Source organism: Patella vulgata, chromosome 5 (genome assembly GCF_932274485.2).
Source record: "Patella vulgata chromosome 5, xgPatVulg1.2, whole genome shotgun sequence".
NCBI classification, from domain to species: Eukaryota; Metazoa; Mollusca; class Gastropoda; family Patellidae; genus Patella; species Patella vulgata.
In genome coordinates, this window is record NC_065883.2 from 40,797,670 (window position 1) to 40,821,100 (window position 23,431).

At 36.5% G+C, this 23,431-nt stretch overlaps 1 protein-coding gene across 1 annotated transcript in view; it reads right to left on the reverse strand.

The window, feature by feature from the left end:
- The window catches only part of LOC126821486 (AT-rich interactive domain-containing protein 4B), a 338,016-nt gene that overhangs the window by 213,685 nt on the left and 100,900 nt on the right, over positions 1-23,431 (reverse strand). The window contains exons 9-10 of the mRNA XM_056101477.1: positions 11,231-11,331; positions 5,645-5,717 (exon numbers count right to left, since the gene is read on the reverse strand). Of these exons, the coding sequence (XP_055957452.1) occupies positions 5,645-5,717; positions 11,231-11,331 (174 nt within the window). The remainder of the gene's footprint in view (positions 1-5,644; positions 5,718-11,230; positions 11,332-23,431) is intronic.

Sequence of the window (23,431 nt, forward strand, 5' to 3'; positions counted from 1 at the left end):
CAAACATGGATAGATAAACCAGCACGCACAAGTTTTCATCAACCCTTCCTTGAAGTTTTAAGAGCGTGTCCGCGAGAAAACCATGCAGAAGGTGCTAAGGCTTCAATCACAGATTTTGACCAAATTTGGTTTATAAGTTGGGATAGTCCCAAAACACATAAATGTGCAATATTAGATAAATCTTTCAATTCCTGTATGAGAAAATTGAAAAAACATTTTTCATATGGTGAAATTGACAAAATCTGTCTTTTCTCAAATACCAACTTTGGCAAGTCCTTACACCTTTACTATACGTAGCAGAAAGACCAAACTCACACAGTTTATCGATGACTCAGTGCTGTTACCACAATATTAACTTCAGACGATTCTGGCAACGAGATCTGTATACGGACTGGATATCAAAGCCTGTCTAAATTCCCCATTTTTCGTCACCCAAAGTTTGACGCCCTATAGCTACTTCTTTCATGGGGTGGGTTTAAAAAATTTATGCTCACGTGAACAAGCAACCTCCCAACATTTGATACAAAAAATAAAAATGACCGGAATCAACTTGACAAAAACTAGGTAAAGGAAACAATAACCCAGGAAATTAACCTGTAATTTCCCTATTTTGGAGATAATTAACCGTAGTAGATAAAAAAAAAAAACTAACAATTTATTTTCCTTTTCATTCATATGGTGTTTACTACCAGCCCTAAAATACATTAGTATCTGTTTTATAAAAATATCTTGAAAAAAAATACTTTCAAAGGCCTGTAATCGTTCATGGCTCATCTGGCGTCAACAGCAGTTGTCCACGACCTTCCATTGGAGTTTCGACGTGCTCAATCTTAACAAACATATCCATTACTCTCAAATAGACATTATTTTAAATAAAATAATCCAACAAAAATGAAAAATTCACCTAAAAGTGAGATTCGAACCACCAACCGCATGACTTCCCCCGACCCACCCTCTCACCGAGTTGCTTGTCCCAGGGCTCCAAGGTCCATGTCGTGGGCCCTGTTCAGGGGGTTTACCTAGGGCCTCTCTTATTCTAAATCCGGCCCTGACGGTGCCCGAGAGCTGTAGCTACCATACTACACTGTTCAATGTCACCCACTTCGACGCAATTAGGCTTCGTTGCCGTTAATATTTAAGCTTCCACATTTTTGTATTGTAGAAATCAGTAGATGTGTCCCAAAATGAATAGTGGAAACATGCTCTGAAATTAAACATTTTGTAGCCATTTTCGGTAACTTGTTTGAAAATGAAATCTTAAAGAGACAATACAACAAATATGTTAAAGGGACAATACGACAATACCAAATATACAATAAATACAAATACACACTTATATAGAGTACAACATGGTACAAATAATGGCTATGGATATGATGAAAACGTATAAAAGTCAAAAATTTTATTTCTCTAATTAAATTCGCAAAAAAATGTATCACAAAAGCTTTTTTTTAGCACTTTTCAATAAGCTGTGGATACTATGTGCTTAGCACTTCAAAACCATCCAAAGAAATTCTACTTGCGACCATGAAAGACAAGAGCATCGCTAACGCAGCAATATACGTCCACATTCCTGTTTTGTTTGATATGGTCCAGTTTGCATTGAGGGTCTGTGAAATAAAACTGGGTTGTAGGACTGCTATCAGTATAACATTTCGTTCACATTAACAGAACACAATTTTTATTTTAAAACAATCGATGTCTTTATTCTAAAAGCATGACGTTTTTTTTTTGTTTTTTTTTGCTTGATTGATAACGATAAGAGAATACTTGTGGAAACGTCGTGCTTTTAGAATAAACTAGTGATTGTATCCCATAAAAACTGTGTTCTGTTAATTTGTTCCCTGATCGCTAAATGCCACTTAAAGAATAACTAGAAATGGGCGTGGCTCTGCCCCTGGGGGTCGGGCATGCACCAAAAACAATAGGGATCTTCCTTGGGGTATAAGGAATAAGTATACCAAGTTTGAAGAAAATCCAGTAAGAATTGCGCCCTGTAGGCGACACAAAGACACACGAAAAGAAAATGGGCGTGGCTCTGCCCCTGGGGGTTGGGCATGCACCCCAAACGATAGGGATGTTCCTTAGGGTACAAAGAATGTGTATGCAAAGTTTCAAGATTATTAGTTAAGAAATGTGGCCTGTAGACGACAAACAAACAAATACTAGAAATGGGCGTGGCTCTGCCCCGGGGGGTCGGGCATGCACCAAAAACAATAGGGATCTTCCTTGGGGTATAAGGAATAAGTATACCAAGTTTGAAGAAAATCCATGAAGAATTGCGCCCTGTAGGCGAACCACAGACACACACACACACACACACACACACATACATACATACACACACACACACACACAGACAGGGGCGACGGCATAATACGTTCACATTATGAATGTGGACGTATAAAAAAGTTACATTGTATCTTTTTCTGCACTATAAGGACAATGTGAATATGGTACCCTAAAACAAGTCCACACAAAATTAGTATGTACTGATTTTTTTTTTCAAATTAGTGCTGGGGTAGAAGTTGACCACCGCTTTATCAGACAGGGTCAAAATTAGAAGGTTGCTATTCCACCATAGAATGCAGTCTGTGCTTAAAAAAGGTGATAAATACACATGTGAAAACTGCAATTTTACCCATAAAATGAATAATTCCTGTACAGTCCTTTAGAGCGACATCAGACTGTAACCACTTCAGCATGTTACCTCTTGCCTCTAGGGGGTGTCATATCATAAGTTTAATCAAAAACTTCCGACCCCCCATCTTAGCACTTTTTGCGATTTTTGCATGGTCTTCTCGCGGATACACTCTTAATCTTTTTGATGTCAGCCGACAACACGTAGAAATGAGTCATATATGTCACATATCCTAATAATAACACCCCAAATCAATGTATCGGATAACTTTTCTGTGATATCACTTCAGTGGAAGCGAGCGTTACATAAAGCTATTTCACACACACATCTGAAAAACACTAAACAATGCAAGCTCTGTTTCTGATCACACGCAGTTATAGAACAATAACTGAAACGAAAGTAGAAATCTTGCGAGACGCATGAAATTATGAAGTGAATACGTGACAAATTTCACACGTCTAATGTCGGAGAAAAGATTCTATTTTGATGTCATATACTTGGATTTATGATCATATTTTGAATGGGGTTTATGATTTTAACTAAAGAATATGTCGACCGGAATAGTGTAAGTAATTAATTGCTTTAGACGAATGCGATTATTTAGCAGATGGTGTCACTCGCTTATTGTGGTAGAGCAACGTTTACAAATTTCACACGTCTAATGTTGGAGAAAAGATTCTATTTTGATGTCATATACTTGGATTTATGATCATATTTTGAATGGGGTTTATGTTTTTAACTAAAGAATATGTCGACCGGAATAGTGTAAGTAATTAATTGCTTTAGACGAATGCGATTATTTAGCAGATGGTGTCACTCGCTTATTGTGGTAGAGCAATGTTTACTGCAAAATAAATTATCAAACTCAGTCACGGTATTGATGTGATAAAACTATACACCAAGTGTCCTCACTGTCACTTAATTAGAACTAAAGATATCGTGTCCCAAAGCATCAACCAATCAAATTCCTCATCTCTGCTTACCCTAAGCAGAAAACGCTCATCTTCGAACACCATCAAGACATTGACCTAATAAACACCTACACCAAGTTTGAATGTTCTAGCTCAATTAGGAGTTATTGTGTTCCAGTGTCTCAGCCAATCAATAAAACGTCCACAAGATTTTTTGAAGTGATCAAGGGCCATGAGTAATTATTGGAAATCGCTGAAAATCAATAGGCTTCTTCGACTCATGACCTTAAACACTGTGTATAAATTTTAAAGTCAATCGGATATTAACTTTAGCCTCTAGAGCGTCCACAAAATTTTTTGAAGTGATCAAGGGCCATAACTCTGGCAGTAATTATTGGAAATCGCTGAAAATCAATAGGCTTCTTCGTTTCATGGCCTTAAACACTGTATATAAATTTCAAGTCAATCGGATATTAACTTTGGCCTCTAGAGCGTCCACAAGATTTTTCAAAGTGATCAAGGGAGAGAGAGAGAAATGGGGTTTAACGTCCACTCGACACAAACTAGGTCATTTCGGGATTAACATATGGTTTAATTTTTTTATTTCAATAATTCGCTTGCGCTTAAGGGTCTTTAGCAGTGGGAGGAAACCAGAGGACCCGTAGAGAAAACCCATGGGGAATCGAAACCTCGTCAGTTGACTCAATGGCAGACCGTATAATACAGCGCGCACGTGCTTTCTATTCGGCCATCCAACCCCCCAAGTGATCAAGGGCCATAACTCTGGCAGTAATTAGCGGAAATAGCTGAAAATCAATAGGCTTCTTCGTCTCATGACCTTAAACACTTTGTATAAATTTAAAGTCAATCGGATATTAACATTAGCCTCTAGAGTGTCTACAAGATTTTTCAAAGTGATCAAGGGCCATAACTCTAGCAGTAATTATTGGAAATCACTGAAAATCAATAGGATTCTTCGTCTCATGACCTTAAACACTGTGTATAAATTTAAAGTCAATCGGATATTAACTTTGACAAGTTTTTACAAAGTGATCAAGGGCCATAACTCTGGCTGTAAATACTGAAAATCACTGAAAATGAATAGGCTTCATCGTCTCATGACCTTAAACACTGTGTGTATAAATTTAAAGTCAATCGGATATTAACTTTAGCCTCTAGAGTGTCCACAAGATTTTTCAAAGTGATCAAGGGCCATAACTCTGGCAGTAATTATCGTAAATCGCTGAAAATCAATAGGCTTCTTCGTCTCATGACCTTAAACACTGTGTATAAATTTAAAGTCAATCGGATATTAACTTTGAACTCTAGAGGGACCACAAGATTTTTTGAAGTGATCAAGGGGCATGACTATGGCAGTAATTATTGAAATCCGCTGAAAAACAATAGGCTTCTTCATCTCATGACCTTAAACACTGTGTATAAATTTAAAGTCAATCGGATATTAACTTTAGGCTATAGAGCGTCCACAAGCAACTGTGGACGCTGGACCGACGGACGGGGGCGACAACAATATACGACCGCATTTCAATGTCGGCGTATAAAAACAACTTTCTTCCAATGCGGGCAATGGAGCTGTGACACCTAATACGACCACATTTCAATGTGGACGTATAAAAACAGTGACCTGTAGCTAAAAATCTGATTTTCGTACAATCTGGGGACATAATCCATGAAGTTACGGTCTGATACATGCCAATATCGAAAGGAACCAAGATCTTTGGATATCAACCTATATTTCAAGTTTTGTCAAAATCGGATAAAAATTGCCACCTGTAAAGTGTCCACAAACAAATGTGAACATGCGTGATGACAATTGTCTGGCATAAAAAAACCAGTTAAATTTATAAAAGTGTGCACAATTCATCCAATCACATTTGGAAAACTGTCTAAGACCACTGTAACCTTATATTTGCTAGTTCATTTGGTTTATTTTGGAATCGCAAAGGCTCACTAAGTTGTTGAAGCCTGTTAAAAGGGAATGGAAACTAATTGACACTTTTTCCGGATACAAACAACTACTGGTGATCCAATTCTGGCGTGCAAAATTTTAATACAGAAATCCTTCTTTTACCTCTGTCATCCATAAACTTGTATAGTTGGGCAACAAATCTGTCCTTTTCTTCATTCTGTTCGTCATCAGATGACTGAAAATATTAATGGATTGTAATGTATAAAGACAGGTTGCCAGCTAAGTCGTCCGGGCAGTCAACAAGTGCTGTCGCATATTTTTTCTTTTGTCAGTCATGAGAATATTTACAACACATGAAAATATGATAACGAGTAATAACCCATGAAGTAATTATCAGAAAACATAAGAATTTATTTTGATTGTTTGTCTCATGAAATGGAGTTTTAGCTTCTAGAGCGTCCACAAGATTTTTCAAAGTGATCAAGGGCCTTAACTCTGGCAGTTAATTATTGGAAATCATTGAAAATGAATATGATTCTTTGTCTCATGACCTTAAACACTGTGTACAAGTTAATCAGATATTAACTTTAGTCTCCAGACGGACCAACGGATGGGGTGACGACAATATACGGCCAAGTCAATGTGGACGCATAAAAAGCAGTTGCCATGCAAGATAAGCCCACATATAGCAAGAGACGGACAGTGAACAAGCTAAAAGATAGGTTGCCAGGCAACGAAACATACGCCCACAGCAGTTATATCGTCCGGGCAGTCAACAAGAGTTATCGCATATTTTTACTTTTTTCGGTAATGAAACATTTATAATACATTAAAATCTGATTAAGAATAACAACTCATTAAGTAATTATCAGAAAATCATTAGAATTTGTTTGGTTTTTATAAAGTTTCGCCCCATGCTAATACTTAGTATACAAAACTTTTAATTCCATGGATTTAGCTGTTCAAGTCATAAAGATTCATTGATAATCAATATACTTGTTCGTCTCAAGACCTTAAACTCTGTGTATCAATCTGAAGTCAATTGGATGATAACTTTAGCCTCTAGAGCGTCCACAAGATTTGTCAAATTGATCAAGGACCATAACTCTGGCAGTAATCAAAAGGCTTCTTCGTCTCATGACCTTAAACACTGTGTATAAATTTAAAGTCAATCAAATATTAATTTTGGCCTCTAGAGCGACCACAAGATTTTTTGAAGTGATCAAGGGCCATAACTCTGGCAGTAATTATCGGAAATCGTTGAAAATCAATAGGCTTCTTTGTCTCATGACCTCAAACACTGTGTATTAACTTTACCCTCTAGAGCGTCCACAAGATTTGTCAAAGTGATCAAGGACCATAACTCTGGCAGTAATTATCGGAAATCGTTGAAAATCAATAGGCTTCTTCGTCTCATGACTTCAAACACTGTGTATTAACTTTGCCCTCTAGAGCGTCCACAAGATTTTTCAAAGTGATCAAGGGCCATAACTCTGGCAGTAATTATCGGAAATCGCTGAAAATCAATAGGCTTCTTCGTCTCAAGACCTTAAACACTGTGAATAAATTGAATTCAATCAGATATTAACTTTAGCCTCTAGAGCGTCCACAAGCAATTGTGGACGACGGACGGACGGGGGCGACGACAATATACGACCATATTTCAATTTGGGCGTATAAAAATGACTTTTTCAAAGTGTTGAAAAAAATATTTCTTCCGCGAACGGTCAAAAATTGGAACTTTGAGCCTCCATAAAAAAAAAAAAAATTCATACGATTTTGAATCTGTAAAAAGTTTTGTGAGAAGAATGATGAGATCTACTTGAAAAGCTAATAAAATCAAATGTATAATCATAATCTCAAAATCATCTTTTCCACCTAGTATCAATTTTAAGTCAATTGAAACAATTATATATAGGCGTAGAACACAGTGTATAAATATACTCTTCAAAAAAAGTAGGGGATATTCAGAAACAATACAAAACTGCGGAAATGCACTGCTGTTTTTATTAGAGGTAACCAGTGTATGTTAATAACAGGCCAATCACCTACACATGAACATAAACATTTCATATGGGTGGTTTATCTGACCTCTCCATTTCACTCGCAAAGAGATACACCGTCAAAAGTGAAAATGGACGTTTTTTTATTTTTGCCTTAATAATGAGTAATTGCTCCAACAATCCTCAGACATTCATCAATTCGTTGTGGCATGCTCCTAATCAACCGTCCAATCACGATTTGGGGCAATCTGACCCACACCTCATGCAGTGCCACAGCCAATTCTTGCAGTGTTGTCGGTTGACGTTGACGAACACGTCTCCCAATCAAATTAAACGTAAAACACTAAAGCAGAGATACGCTAAACAGTAAATCTTATGCAAGAACCGATAGGAAAACAAACATGGATAGATAAACCAGCACGCAGCAGTTTTCATCAACCCTTCCTTGAAGTGTCAAATTTGACAATGAACCCCTCCTACGTGTATGGCGCTATTGTATGTCGCATGTGCAGCTCAGTGGTTCTTTTAGGGCGACAAGTTCTTCATCTGTGAACATGCTCTCAAAGCATGTCAAATGTCCATGACTATTTATCATATCGCAACCTGTATAGGTATTTGCATTTCAATATCGCCTACTTTTTTTGAAGAGTATATAAAATTAATCAGATGATAACTAAGTTTTCTAAAGCATCAAAGTGATCAAGGGTTATAACTCTGGCAGAATCATTGGAAATTGTTGAAAATCAATAGGTTTCTTCATCTCATGACCTTAAACACTGTGTATACATTTAAAGTCAATCAGATATTAACTTTAGCTACTACTCATTTTAAAGTTGTCAAGGTTACACCCCAGCAGCACAATCTTTTAAACACTGAAGAGGTGAGGTTTGGTCCTCCAATGACAAGAAATACTTGAGTTCAGAGTAACGAGAAGAACATCCAGACAGATACCAATGCAAGGTAAAAGCAATACGATAACTGATCATCAGATTGTCACCAACACAGTAGTTTTAATCACTGATGTCATTCTAGGTTATACCATGTTTTCTATGAATAATAGTACTCGGGAAAACATCAGCAATGTTGTACTTGGCCATTTTACCCTTTTACCCTTAAACAAATTGGGAACAGATTGGGTAGGAGAAAAAGTCAATAGAAAAGACTCTGCTGTAAGATCCAAAAAAAGAGGCCAATCTGCTTGACATACTCTATGCTAAATTAAAGCAGATGTGATGTCGGAAGTGACAAATACTAGATCATACAATTCTTGATAACATCTCAATCAAGGAAAGATTGAGTAAAATCAAAATGTATTCAGAATGTCTAAAAGTACCTGCTCAACCAGATCGGGACAAAAGAAAGCCAGACAAAGTCGACACTCCCTACACTGAATAATCTTGCAATTTCTAAGGTATGTGACAATTCTGTAGACAGACATTCGATAAACTCTGTCACAAGCAAGATATCCAACAACCAGCCTGGGTGAAAAAGTTTTGCAATGAAATGACCTGCTTCAATTACTTACATTTCTGTACTGAATAATCTCACACAAGGAGGTTTAAAACAGATATATTTGAGATAAGGTATATGTTGTGGATATTTTGGATTAAAGTTATTCACCAACACTAAGTCTTAACATTGTAGCTCAATTAGATGAAGTAAGGCACGGGCTCACTAACCAGGAGATCCGGGATTTGACTCTGGTGTAAACCAACAAAGTTCCCCCGGGATTTTCCATGTAATTGTGAGGTTGTTAACTATATAAATTTGTGGGCCTGAATTGAACACAAGCGGTTGACATGCAAGATACGCCAGTATTTTGCAAGAGATGGACAGAGAACAAGCTAAAAAAAAAGAAGGGATTTTTCGTACAATCAAGGGCCATAATTCAGGAAGTTACGATCTGATATGCATGAATATTGAAAGGAACCAAGATCTTTGGGTTATAAACATGCATTTTAAGTTTCGTCAAAATCGGATTAAAATTGTGACCTCTACAGGGTCAACAACATTGATATTCCATATTTTTACGCTATTTGACTACAAGGCGTGGCCATTTTGTCTGTCAGTTTTGGTTCGATTTTTACGAAATTCGAACTCAACCATCCTTAAGGTATAACGGTGATATATTCAAACGTTTTTTTTAAATCGGATAAGAATTATGACCGCTATAGGGTCCACAAGCTAAAAACGTGATTTTTCGTACAATCAGGAGCCATTATTCAGGAAGTTACCATTCGATATGCACGAATATCGAAAGGAACCGAGATCTTTGGGTTATAAACTTACATTTCAAGTTCTATCAAAATCAGAAAAAAATTGTGACCTCTAGAGGTTCCACAACCTTGATATACCATATTTTTACGCTATTTGAGAACGAGGGGCGGCCATTTTGTCTGTCAATTTTGGGTTGATTTTCATGAAAATCGAAATCAACCATCCTTAGAGTATAACGGTGATATATTAAAATGTTTTTTTTTAAATCGGATAAAAATTATGACCTTTATAGGGTCCACAAGCTAAAAACGCGATTTTTCATACAATCAGGGGCCATAATTCAGGAAGTTACCGTCCATTATGCGCGAATATCGAAAGGATCTGAGATCTTTGGGTTATAAACTTATATTTCAAGTTTCAACAAAATCGGATAAAAATTGTGACCTCTATAGGGTCCACAACCTTGATATACCATATTTTTACTCTATTTGAGAAAGATGGGCGGCCATTTTGTCAGTCAGTTTTGGTCCGATTTTCACGAAACTCGAACTCAGCCATCCTTAGGGTGTAAAGGTGATATACTAAAACATTTTTTTAAATCGGATAAAAATTATGACCTCTATAGGGTCCACAAGCTAAAAACGCGATTTTTCATACAATCAGGGGCCATAATTCAGGAAGTTAATATCTGATATGCGCGAATATCGAAAGGATCCGAGATCTTTGGGTTATAAACTTACATTTCAAGTTTCAAGAAAATTCGATAAAAATTGTGACCTCTAGAGATTCCACAACCTTGATATACCATATTTTTTTTACGCTATTTGAGAACGATGGGCGGCCATTTTGTCAGTCAGTTTTGGTCCGATTTTCACGAAATTCAAACTCAGCCATCCTTAGGGTGTAGCGGTGATATACTAAAACGTTTTTTTAAATCGGATAAAAATTGTGACCTCTATAGGGTCCAGAAGCTAAAAACACGATTTTTCGTACAATCAGGGGCCATAATTCAGGAAGTTATGGTCTGATATGCGCGAATATCGAAAGGAACTGAGATCTTTGGGTTATAAACATATATTTCAAGTTTAAACCAAATCGGATAAAAACTGTGACCTCTACAGTGTTCACAAGCTAAAAACGTGATTTTTCATACAATCAAGGGCCATAATCCATGAAGTTACAGTCCGATACATGCCAATATCGAAAGGAACCAAGATCTTCTTAGGGTGAAAAACCTATATTTCAAGTTTCGGTGAAATCGGACAAACAATTGTTCCCATGCAAGATATGCCCACATTTTGTAAGAGATGGACAGGGAATAAGCTAATAAAGGAATGTGATTTTTTGTACAATCTGGAGCCATAATCCATGATGTTACGGTGCGATAATTGCCAATATTGAAAGGAACAGAGATCTGTTGGAGTTGGACATAAACCTGTATCTTAGGAAAATTGATGTTATCAAGCTGTGTCAAAAAAGTTTGCAAAGGTTTGCGCAGTGCTGTCTTTTATTTGAATCAAACACATACCTCATCTTCTTCAATGTCCTCTTCTGAACCAAGTAATTCTTCTCTCTTCCATGAAGCTGGCAATGATTTGTGCTCAAAATAATTCAAAGCTTTTTCCATCGCTATAAACAGAACAAATTGACACATAACTTTATTCTGATTCTCATCAGCTTTATCATAACCAAAATATAACCATACACGATATGCACACTTGTGTTTGGGACAATTTGTAGAGATTCCACGATTAAGTTTCTAACAATGAACATCTGTTGATACGATATTCGTACTAAGTTATATATCATGAAAAGAGAAATGCTCAATGATCACACTTTTAAGAGTGACCTGGGCTTATTAAAAACTAACATCTCTGCCCCTAAATAAATAATAAGTTTATGTACAGTTTAATATCAGTATCTTTTCAAATAAAGCGACCGAACTATCATCACTCTTGACACAAAAAAAAACTAGTATGAATGGTTCCATGATCACGCTTTTAACAAATTATATTTTATTGCATCCGAAGTACATTTTGAAATTTTCACTAATGCAAAATCTTTTCTAATAAAGCGACCAAATTATAGCAGGGTTGGGCGATATACCGGTTTTTCGACGATTTTATCATATCAGACTTATTTAAAAATATCGAAAAACCGGTATATATGGTGATAATCAAAATTATCGCGATATGATTATCATGTCCCGATATTGATAATATGCTATATCATACGAAGAAATTGCAATGCGAGAGGTCATGATTGATTCAAGGACTCGTAATCGAAGAACAGTTGTTTGGCAAGGTCAAGGTTGGACAGTAACATATTTCTCAGTTATGTCGATACTTTTTTCGGCAGCCGAAGTCGGACCTTCGTCTTATAGTCTGCATCGACTTATATATCGATGAAGGTCAAAAAAAAAATAAGATCAAAAAATGTTTTTTCTCTGTAATTGTCATCCTACGAAGTAGGCCTACGATATTGAGTGACATTGTTTGCTAAATATCAAAATAATAGCACCCTCACAGCAAAGTCAACGCATATTGTTCCGATTTTTGCTATTGTTATTCCAATACAAATACTTGTCAGTTTTTCTAAATATATATAGTTTGTTTAATTATTTTTTAAAAAAATATATCCAACATTCAATAAAGACTAGAAAATGTCATTAAGATAGAATCTTTCTGCCGACAAGAAACATATCTATCTCTCATAATTTCTCGCACAAATTCTACTTTGGTTTCCAACTAAATCAACCAATCATAAAAAATCCACTTTAAAAGCCCGTAATTATATTTTTATTGTCCAATCAATAGACGCCTTTTATTTGATTTTATTCTATTATTAGTAACACAGTGTGATCGTCAGTCACCTGCGAATAGAAACCATGTATTGTTTTTGTATTTATCGGAGATATTGGAATAAAAAAAGGTTCAAATGAATCTAGAACAAAACTTATAATACTACTCAAAATTATCGCGATATGATTATCATGTCCCGATATTGATAATATGCTATATCATACGAAGAAATTGCAATGCGAGAGGTCATGATTGATTGCTAAGTCCTGCATTTAGCAACTAATTATTTTACATTAATTGATTTTCTTTACGTACATCGGCACAGTATAAGACTAGGACATTCAACGACAAAACAGCAAATAATGACCTGGTTGCTATGGGATTTTGTTTTGGAACATACCAAATCTTTGACTTGCTTTTTCTCAAAACTTAGTTTTGTGAGTTGGGTAGCTTCAAATGGACACAGCTCAGTCAATTTTTGTCCGATTCAAACAAACTATACATCAAATTGAAGGAAATGAGTTTGAGAATGTGCCAATAACAATAACTCAATTTTCAAAATTTCCTCATTGTGACTTATTATGCCATGGGGGGTCACATATTGAGATCGATTTCAAAGTATTATAATACAATTGCTAGTAATATATTTAACTGAAAAAGTAATCCAAAATCGCAGATTGAAAGTCGGCTAAATTTCAGTGAATGGCTTCCGATTTCACGCTAAAGTCCTGTGGCATGAAATGTTTACTCTTCGCCGGTTAATTGTCAAAATCGCATATACAGACGTTTACTAGCCATGGGGTAAAATGATAGTTATGGAAAGAACCTTGTACAGGTCTCTATTTTATTTGGTACACTCCTGTACTCTGAATCAGTACCATTACAATATACTTTATTTACTCCAAACCAGTGATGGGATTTCAAAAAAATTATTGTCGGACATTTTTTCCAGAAAATAAAGGGGCATAACTCTTATCGTAATTTACGCCGACGTTTTCAAAACACAATTAAGAATCACGTGTCAACAAAATATATTCAAATTTATATGTAAAAAAAAATAGGTGCACCTCGTTATATTTCATGTTTAAAACCCATACGGTATTCAAATTTATGTCAATAATATTCCTACAAAATTACATGACATCAATACTATAGAATGGCAGCGTGCCGACTGCTGTCGATCTGTTTCAAACTCCCCCAAAAACCGTAGTTAACGACGCTCAAATACAACGAGCGAGTGACACCAACTGCTAAATAATTGCATTCGACTGTAGCACCCGCTATCGTCTAAAACAATTAACTACTTACGCCATTCCAATCGAAATATTCGTCAACATTTCTTAGCGTGTTTATTTATTTATTTATTTAAAGACATAAACCCCATTCAAAATATGATCATAAATCCGACAATATGCCATCAAAATAGAATCTTTTCCCGGACATCAGTCGTATTGGATTCGGCACGTATACACCTCTTAATTTCACGTGTCTCACGAGATTTGTACTTTCATTTTAATTACTGAACTATAGCGCCTTATGCGTGTGTGTGAAATATCTTTATTTAACTTCGGCTTCCACCGAAAATATATCACAGACAAGATATCGGATACAATGTATGTTGATTTGAGGTGTTATATATTATCAGGATATGTGACATATGTCTAATTTCTACGTGTTATTGTCCGACACAAAGGAGATTAAAACGTGAGACAATGGACAAATCACGGGTTAATCAGATTAAGTTTATAATCACTCTTATTGGATTGATATATCGTCCGACAAAGGAGAAGCAATGACATCTGTTCAGGATTGACTTGATGAATTGTCCGACAAAGGATTAAGTCAGCCAATCAAGGCAGAATAGTAGTTAATCAAGGTAGGTGTGTAGACGACATAACACGATAAATAGTCGATCACTTAATTACCTAATCAATCCAGCCTATTATCAACGATAATCGGGTTGCACGGTAGTTATACACTCAGTACACTATATTAATTTTGGAATTTGAATATTATTCACCATGTCTTGATGTCCGATTGGGCATATTCCCGGTCGGACAATTTTGGGCGTTTCGAAAAAAGATTTGGACAAGTCCTGAATATACGGGTAAATTCCCATCACTGCTCCAAACAATACTAATCACAAACACACGTTGGACTGTCAAGCGTATTACCGGAATTAGAAGTTTCTGGTCAAATTCAGCCAATCATGAGGTTGATTTTTGAAATGGAAGTAATGGAGTTACCTCCCTTTGAAAGTAAAAATAGCATTTGGCATATGACAATTTTCTGTGTGAAATTTCCTCCCGTGCGGGAGATCGGGAGAATGGTCATGAATCCGGCTTGTTGACACGCCTGGTTCAATTCAGTTCTTTATTTACTTTGAGTATAAAACTCATAGTAAGTATACATATATATACAATATTTACATAATCTACAGTATATACAATTTAACAAAGTAAATAACATAAGCAATACATACACCACTTTCCACTGTCGGAAATGATTTAAAGGTTGATCTGTCAAATTTAACTAGTTCACAGTAGTTCAACAGTTTGTTGACGATATATTTATTTTCCATTTCGATGTTTGTGAAAAGGTCGATGACATCATATGAAATAAATTTACCTACATCTTGGGAACCCTTGATTTTCTCACAGAAGTCTGCCGAATCTTTGATAAAGGAGTCAGCAGATTTACCTAGTGGGGATAATAACTTGACCAAGTACTGCGCTGTTTTATAGAAGACCGATTCTCTGGAGCAGACTAATAGGCGGGCTTTAATAGGTTCTTTGTGTATTTTTATTGTGGCTCTGGCATAAGGTGGGCGTGGATGCATCACTCTCATCTGGTACATGGTCTCATCTGTTATTTGGTTTAAGGTTCGCAATTCTTTGAGATGGCTAAAATGTTGATTAGATAGAGTATTGGTGGGGTCTTTACGTAGTTTCTTGTATGTGGTTTTATCTTGGAGTAAGCTGTCAACTATCGTATTGTAATCTTTCTTGTTAAGGATGACTGTGGCCTTGCCTTTATCTGCTCCTACTATGGTGATGGTGTCATCTGTCTTTAGTTCATTGATAGCATCTCGCTGTGGTTTGGTCAGGTTGGGCTTCTGTGGTTTGGATTTTGATAGTAACTCAGTGATCTGGTGGCGCAGGTATTCTGTCTCCCCCCTGGGGCTAGTTGACGTATTCCTCGTTCTATGTTGGCGATGAAGGTGTCACTGTTTTTTTGCTGGAGTACTGGTGCATAATTCAGACCCTTTGAAAGTAAAGTAATCTGGTCATCTGTGAGTTGCTTGTCACTCAGGTTCACGACTGTCTTTGAGATGTATTCATTGACTTTTTGGTTGGTTGGTTGGTTATCTTTCTTATTTCCAGCTAGTAATTTGTTTTCTAATTCAAGTAGTTGCTGGTGTTTCAAGATGTTGGTGCGCTGTTTCTCATTCCTAAGATGTTGAATCCGTTCCCTAAGTAGTGAGTGGCTGGCTTTATCCAAAATCTTCAAGGCTGCTTTCGACTTAACTGGAGGCTTAAGACGTAAACCATTAGGTATGAGCTGTTTGTCAAATTATAACAAACTCTATGATACTTCCCTTCAGTTTTACCCACACTGTTAACTAATTTGATTGCCTCATCTCCATATCGATGTGTCAGAACTTCTTTAAGTGGCATTTAGTAATTGAATAGTAACACACTAACACTATTTATGGAATAACAATCACTGGTTTATTAACATGCAACGTTTCGACGATGATACTCTCGTCTTTATCAAGCAAATGATAACATATATGTAAAACATCAAGTATTTATATACAGTATAAAAAGAAGCCATAAATATAGACCTTATATATAACTAGCACTGATCAAAGCGATGATGATAAAGCCCTAAGTGGTTACAATGTACCGAAGCCATAATTAATTACATATCTATAAAGCAGGAGTAAGCCTAATTAATGATCAGTGTTATTACAATGATACAAACAGGTGTTACGCATTCATTAGGTGTGCAATAACACACATTAACTATTATTTTAATAACATTGATGTTTAATTTTAATAATGGCGGATGTCAGATAGTATATGAAGCACTGGATCATATATATACTTAAACATGCATTATGCAAGAGCTAAATCTGATTATTGCAAGTCTTAATTTAGGCTTCAGATGTTATAGAAATTATAAATTAGATCTTTATTTAAACAACAAGACCAAAATCAACTCTGTAGACCCACGGATGGCTCGGCTACAGCTCGGATTTAAATAGGATTTCACTAATTGATTAAATCAAATAAGGGGTAACCTGATGAAAATACGTCAGTTAGATCAAGGCTAAATGATAGAGTGTACTTAGCGAGGCCGCTGTAAAGCGTTTCCGTATGCCATTGAAAACTTTACTTGATAATCGAGATATGTAGGTGGAGTTAACGCCTGTCAATCAAACAATCGCCGAAGGTGAAGACACATTTCGCTACCATTTCTAGGCAAATATTACAACGATGATAACTATGTTCAGAATAAAGTAATTTGAATGAATTTTTCAATATATTCTTCTTTCATCATCTACTTTTGAACTGTTATAGCAAGAATGGCCAACTCTCTATAAAAATCTCCCATAATGTATCTTTAAATATTAAAGTAATGATTAATATTAAGGGCTAATCAATAAGCATGATTCTGAATGTTATGAATAATAATAATAATAATAATAATGAAAAAGTAATCAGTAGCTAATCCGATATATGATAATTATATTGAATACAATAAGTGAGAATGTAACAACAATCCTGATAACAAAATGAATTACTGGAAAATTATTGTATCGTATGCGTGGGGAAGATAGACTCCTACATCTCTGTTAAAGGCCGGCTTGTGTCGTCGGATCTGAATACTTTCCATGATTTTCCTTTATTGAGAAGGTCTTAAAGGTTTCCAGGAAGATCTCCTTCGCAAGTATGTCCTGGAGGGTTAGGCAAAATTTGCCCTTACCAACATTCTGAAGATATGTTATACTCCTTTGCCTGTAGGAGGTAAGGAATATCAACTGAAGCATTCCTCGAGGAGGAGTTGTCTTCATCGGGTATTAACTCCACAGTATTGTCTCTGTTGAGGTGGTTTGTTACACTAATATCCCCATCAGGATTTATTGTCATCTTTGTTGATTTAGGGTAGCTTATTTTAAATAACTCTTGTAATATAACATGTTTTTTTTTGTTTTTAAATTATTATTATTATTATTAATGTTAATGTTTATGATTTGACTGATGTGAAGGACATCTAGACACGAAAACAATAGTGAAACATGATGATCATGTCATGGCCATGGCGGCCATGACAGTAAGGCTGTCAACAGAACATTTTTTATGTTTTGTCACTCTTCGTATAGTTTAGGTATAAGCTGCTAATGTGATAATAAACTAGTTTCAATAATATAATAATATCCTAGTTGTATCTATTAAGCACATTTGATGCTCATTATAGCACCCTAAACGCTTTATATAAACACTAGCTAGCGGGAGAGCTTCCACGACACGTCTTGTCGGCTCGCCATTACTATTTTGGCGAGTGATTAAGCTGTCAATATGTAATTGTAAAATACCTTTTATTTATCCATCTAATAATTTATATTCAGATAATAATTTATATTCAGATTTCATATCAAGTCAATTAAATGTTGTCTTAAACATTAAAATCATAACGCCAATTAACAAACAATACGAGTATACTTTATTACAAGAACATCGGTGAAATATTCTAAAAATTCTAAAATCATAACGGCAATTAAATAACAATACGAATATACTTCACTACAAAAACGTGTCTGGATTAGGGGATTAATTATACAATAGGTAGCGGCCATTCAAAGAATCTAACAACAGACATTTATGACTGTTGTATATTCCATGCGATGGTGGTGTAATTACACGTCTGTGAGCGATATGGTTTTAGACGGAACCGAGACCGGTGGCTAGAATTTGTGATATGAGCAGGCGGTCATTCAAAGACTATAATCTAAATTGTAATGACAGGCATTTATGACTGTATATTCCATGCAACGGCATAGGCTATGGTTTCGGATGGAACAGAGACAGCTAGGGCGTGGCTGGCATTTGTCATTTATAAAACAATAGCACTCGGTCATTCAAAGAATATAATCTGATATCGCCGACAATGACATGAGATTAAATTTTGAACTTTTGTGTAAATATGTTTTTATATTTTGAGTTTGTAAACAATACGCAGATTACGTTTTAGACTTGAATGTGAGGTATCCCGAATGTTAGTGTGTAAACTGATAAGTGTTTTGTGTGCAATATGTGTATCTAGTTTGTAGAGGAACTTTTCATATATTGTTTTGCTTTTGATTTTTGATTAGAAATACTCGATTTTATTGTGACAAGACTAAACTAGATACGATTTGCAGTCCTTGCACGTTTCAATAGGGGGGGGGGGGGAGGGAATTGTACATACAATTGTTAACAATTCCCCTCCTTCGATATTTCTTCAACATTCCCAAGAGATGGGGATACAAAAATGTTGGCGAAAATAGTCACCCAAAGATGCCTAGATAAATGGCGAAAATGACGTTTCATTTGTGGCCGAAACGAGAACTGCACATATTAATTTGTAAATTCACAAATACATTTGTTATTAATTGCGGAAGCAGGTATAATAACCCAGAAAGCAGGATTATAAGTAACAAGATATACGTCCATTGTTTTGATTTCACTAATTTAAATGATGCATATCAACTTCATACAGATCGGTTGATAACTTTTGTCATTAGAGCATTCACAACATTCAACAAAGTGAAACAAGGGCCAAAACTCCAGAAGAAATTAACAGAAATTGCTGAAATTCAATAGGCTTCTTCATTTCACTAATGCAAATAACATATACTATTCAAAAAAAGTAGGGGATATTTGATTTTTAAGTGTTATTAAAGTCACCTAATGAAACTGACGAAGAAACAAATGACAAAATGAAATGAAGTTCATATTCATCGATTTATTCCAAATGATCGTTAGACTAAGTAAGGCACAGACTGACCATTATAAGGGTAAAATGATACCCGGGGTCAAACAGCAAAGTTACCACAGCATCACAACCAAGTCAGTAACGGGTAAATCCTCCTCTGTTTGCCAAACAAGCATTGATCCGACGTGGCATACTCCTAATGAGACGTCTAAGGTCATTTTGGTCCAGATTGTCCCATTCCTGTTGCAACGCAGCAGCAAGTTCTTGGACATTGGCAGGACGTTGTTGACGTTGACGTAACCTCTGTCCAAGCATGTCCCAGACATGCTCGATGGGGGAGAGGTCGGGACTCAGTGCTGGCCAAGGTAATGTGGTGATGTTCTGTTGTTGGAGGTAACCTGTAACGATCCTGGCCCTGTGACATCTTGCGTTGTCATCCTGGAAGATGAAACGGCGGCCATGACGTCGTGCGAACGGCACAACATGGACTGCCAAGATGTTGTCCCGGTAGTACTGGCCTGTAACACGCCCTGCAACAACATGTAAAGCCGTTCTTCCAGCAACAGTGATGCCTCCCCACACCATAACAGAACCACCCCCAAATCGATCATGTCTGATGACGTTAACGTCTTGGAAGCGCTCGTTTCGATGACGCCACACCCTCCTACGTCTGTCCAAAAAATCAACAGTGAACCTTGACTCATCTGAAAACATCACATTGCTCCAGCGTCGATTATCCCAGTGTTGACGATCCCTACACCAACGACGTCTTGCCTGAATGTGATGATCTCTCAAACAAGGGATCACGCGAGGACGTCGGGCGCGAAAGTGACCCCGATGCAGTCGATTCCGAATCGTCTGGCCACGCACTCTCACACCAGTGTCTGTTTGAAGACGAGCGCTGATCTGATTTGCTGTGATGACACGATTTCTCAAGGCCAAGGTACGGATAAATCGATCCTGGGCTTGAGTTGTCGCCCTTGGTCGACCTGAGCGTGGTCTGTCCTGTACAGATTGTGTATCACGGTATCTGGACCATAGCCTGCTTATGACAGACTGAGAAACATTCATCGTCCGCGCCACAACCGCCTGTGTTGTGCCGATCTGTAGCATGCCAAGGGCACGTAACCTTTCATTTTGGGTAAGCCGACGCATATCAAAATTTGTTTTCTGGTCACTAAAACAATTAAACTGATGTTTCCACCCTGGAATTCAATGCCACAATGACTGTAACATTCAAAGTCAGAGTAGTGCAAATCTTGGGTTGGACCCCCATGATGATCCCAAGCATCACATGCATTCCATGCGGTAGCTATTGGTGCGTTTGGGCGTCACATGTAACTGGAAATGTTTCTTCTGTTAGGTTCTATAGTGACTTTTTTCGTAGTCATTTGCATATTTTAGTATTATGCCCCCAAAATCAAATATCCCCTACTTTTTTTGAATAGTATATATCAATTTCAAACCAATCAGATGATAAATGTAGTCTGTAGAGTGTTCACAAGAAATTGTGGACGATGGACAGACGTACGTACGGCAATATACGACTATATTTTCATGAGGGCGTATAAAAATACACAGCTGGGCCAAGTGTAAAAATGTCCCCAAAGAGGGATACGTAATCCATCCTGCACAACTAATACAATATAATATTATCAATCTTAGGAAGGTGGAACGTAAAATGTCCCAAGAGAGGGTAATGCCAAACCACCCCGCTCCATAGATGCATTATTCTTATACTATATTATTATATGTATTCTTAAACTATGATTGATTGTACACCCATGTAACTATTTTGTATTACAAATAACCTTAAAATAAAGATTGAATTCACCAAGTGTATATATATGATCAATCATAGGATCAAATTTCTACACAGCCATATTATTATTTTTAACTTAATTATTTTCACTATTTATTTATTACTTATTATATTATTAATTATCTATCTTTATTTATTTTTATTATTACTTATTATATTATTAAGTGTCACTCCACGAGAAAACCATGCAAAATCCTGCAAAAGTGATAAGGTGGGGGGTCGGCACTTCGGATCCACATTCACAGGGATTATTCAGTCCGACTAGACTACTCGTTGACCAAAAGGGCCGATCTAAAAAATTAACCATTCGGGAGATATGGCCCTATAACGATTTTCAGCCTATTTTCACCGATTTTGAGTCAAAATTTAGGCATATTTAGAGTCATTTTTCCAGGCCAAAATAGGGACTGCGTGATATACTGATGGTAGGTGATGATAGTATATGTCTTCGACTATTCAAGCATCATGACCAATTTATGTTGCTCCATGTCTCTGAGACATAGTATGGAAACCACTGATAGGTGTTGCCCATCACCTTGAAAGTACCCTATCTTTGAAATTAAATATAGCCGATGGTATGGGTATGGGCAAGATGGGTAAACGGTAATTATGTAGAGGGGTACTAGTGCTACCAAAATCAACAATAAAATTTTTGCCCACTCTTGTCCCATTATCAGAAATAATTTTTAAAGTTACCCCTTTTTCGAAATTTTGACCGATAGTGAATTGGTTGTTCACTATATATGCGCATAGTTTAATCGCCATATCGACCATAAATTTGCTCGAATCTGCTCGAATGAACTAGAAATGTTTGATAGAATGACTCCTGTATCAGGGGGAACTGTCAATTTTTTTCAGATATCACTCATTCACCGTTTCTGAAATTTTCGCATATTGACTATAAATCTTCATGATATGATTTCATAGGTTTGGTGACCAAAAGTACCTTTATGCATTATCGAAAATTATTTTGACGGATACCCCCTGTCTCTACCTAGGCCTAAAGCGGCGGAAGCTTTATAATGATCAGACCAATAGACGAAATTTTATCAAAAAAATTAAGTAAGTGAATCAGTAATTATACACGAACGTAACAATTTACAGTATTGTTTATAGATGGATTGACTCAGCTATTTACAATACAGTGCCCATCTTTTCTAAGCGTCCGGCATTTCTTATAATGTATAATGAATGACTTTAAAATAACATAAAAATGGGTTTCTTGTACAATATAAATATTTTTGCGATATCTATTCTGCGTAGACTCTGGACAAGACATCAATAAATTTATGAAACCTACGATTTATATCAGATAGGCAAATTTAATGTTTGGCCTTCATATGAAGTTTTGTTGCAAGATATTATCCTCGAAGAGTTGATCCGATACGATCCTTGAAGAGTTGTGATTCTCATAGTTCACACTGTTCAATAATTCGAGAACGAAGTTTCCTTCTCGAAACTAGATCTAAGGCAGGTTTTTCATCAATTGTGTCATGTTCAACCTGCCCGAGTGGATGACCGCACTTTTGCTGGGCAGCCAATCTCGAGAAATAACTGTTCACTTGTTTAGTAGTGAGCCAGTCCTCCTTTGAAAACTGAGATTTCATTAATTTCACAACATTGGAAGGCACCTCCTTTTTGCCAGTCTCGACCCCTATCATGAACCTTTGTAGCAAAAAGTCCTTTACTTTGTCGGAGGACCATTTACGTCTGTACAGTTTATATTCGCTTTTGGAAGGCCTACAAAATTGGTAATGGAAAACTAGTAACAATGGACTCTCTACTGAAAAACGAAAAACCACAGCAAGAAACTAATCCTGTCACTGGCCCCTACAGTGTTCCTGCTGTGGAGACTGGATCACTTCGTAGGGCAGGATCTTCTTCAGCGAATATAAACTGTACAGACGTAAATTGTGTAAAAGTTTTTACCACTCAAGAAGAACTTACTCGCCATATAGCTGAACTATAAGAATCACAACTCTTCGAGGATCGTATCGGATCAACTCTTCGAGGATAATATCTTGCGAAGTAACTTCATATGAAGGCCAAACATTAAATTTGCCTATCTGATATAAATCGTACGTTTCATAAATTTATTGATGTCTTGTCCAGAGTCTACGCAGAA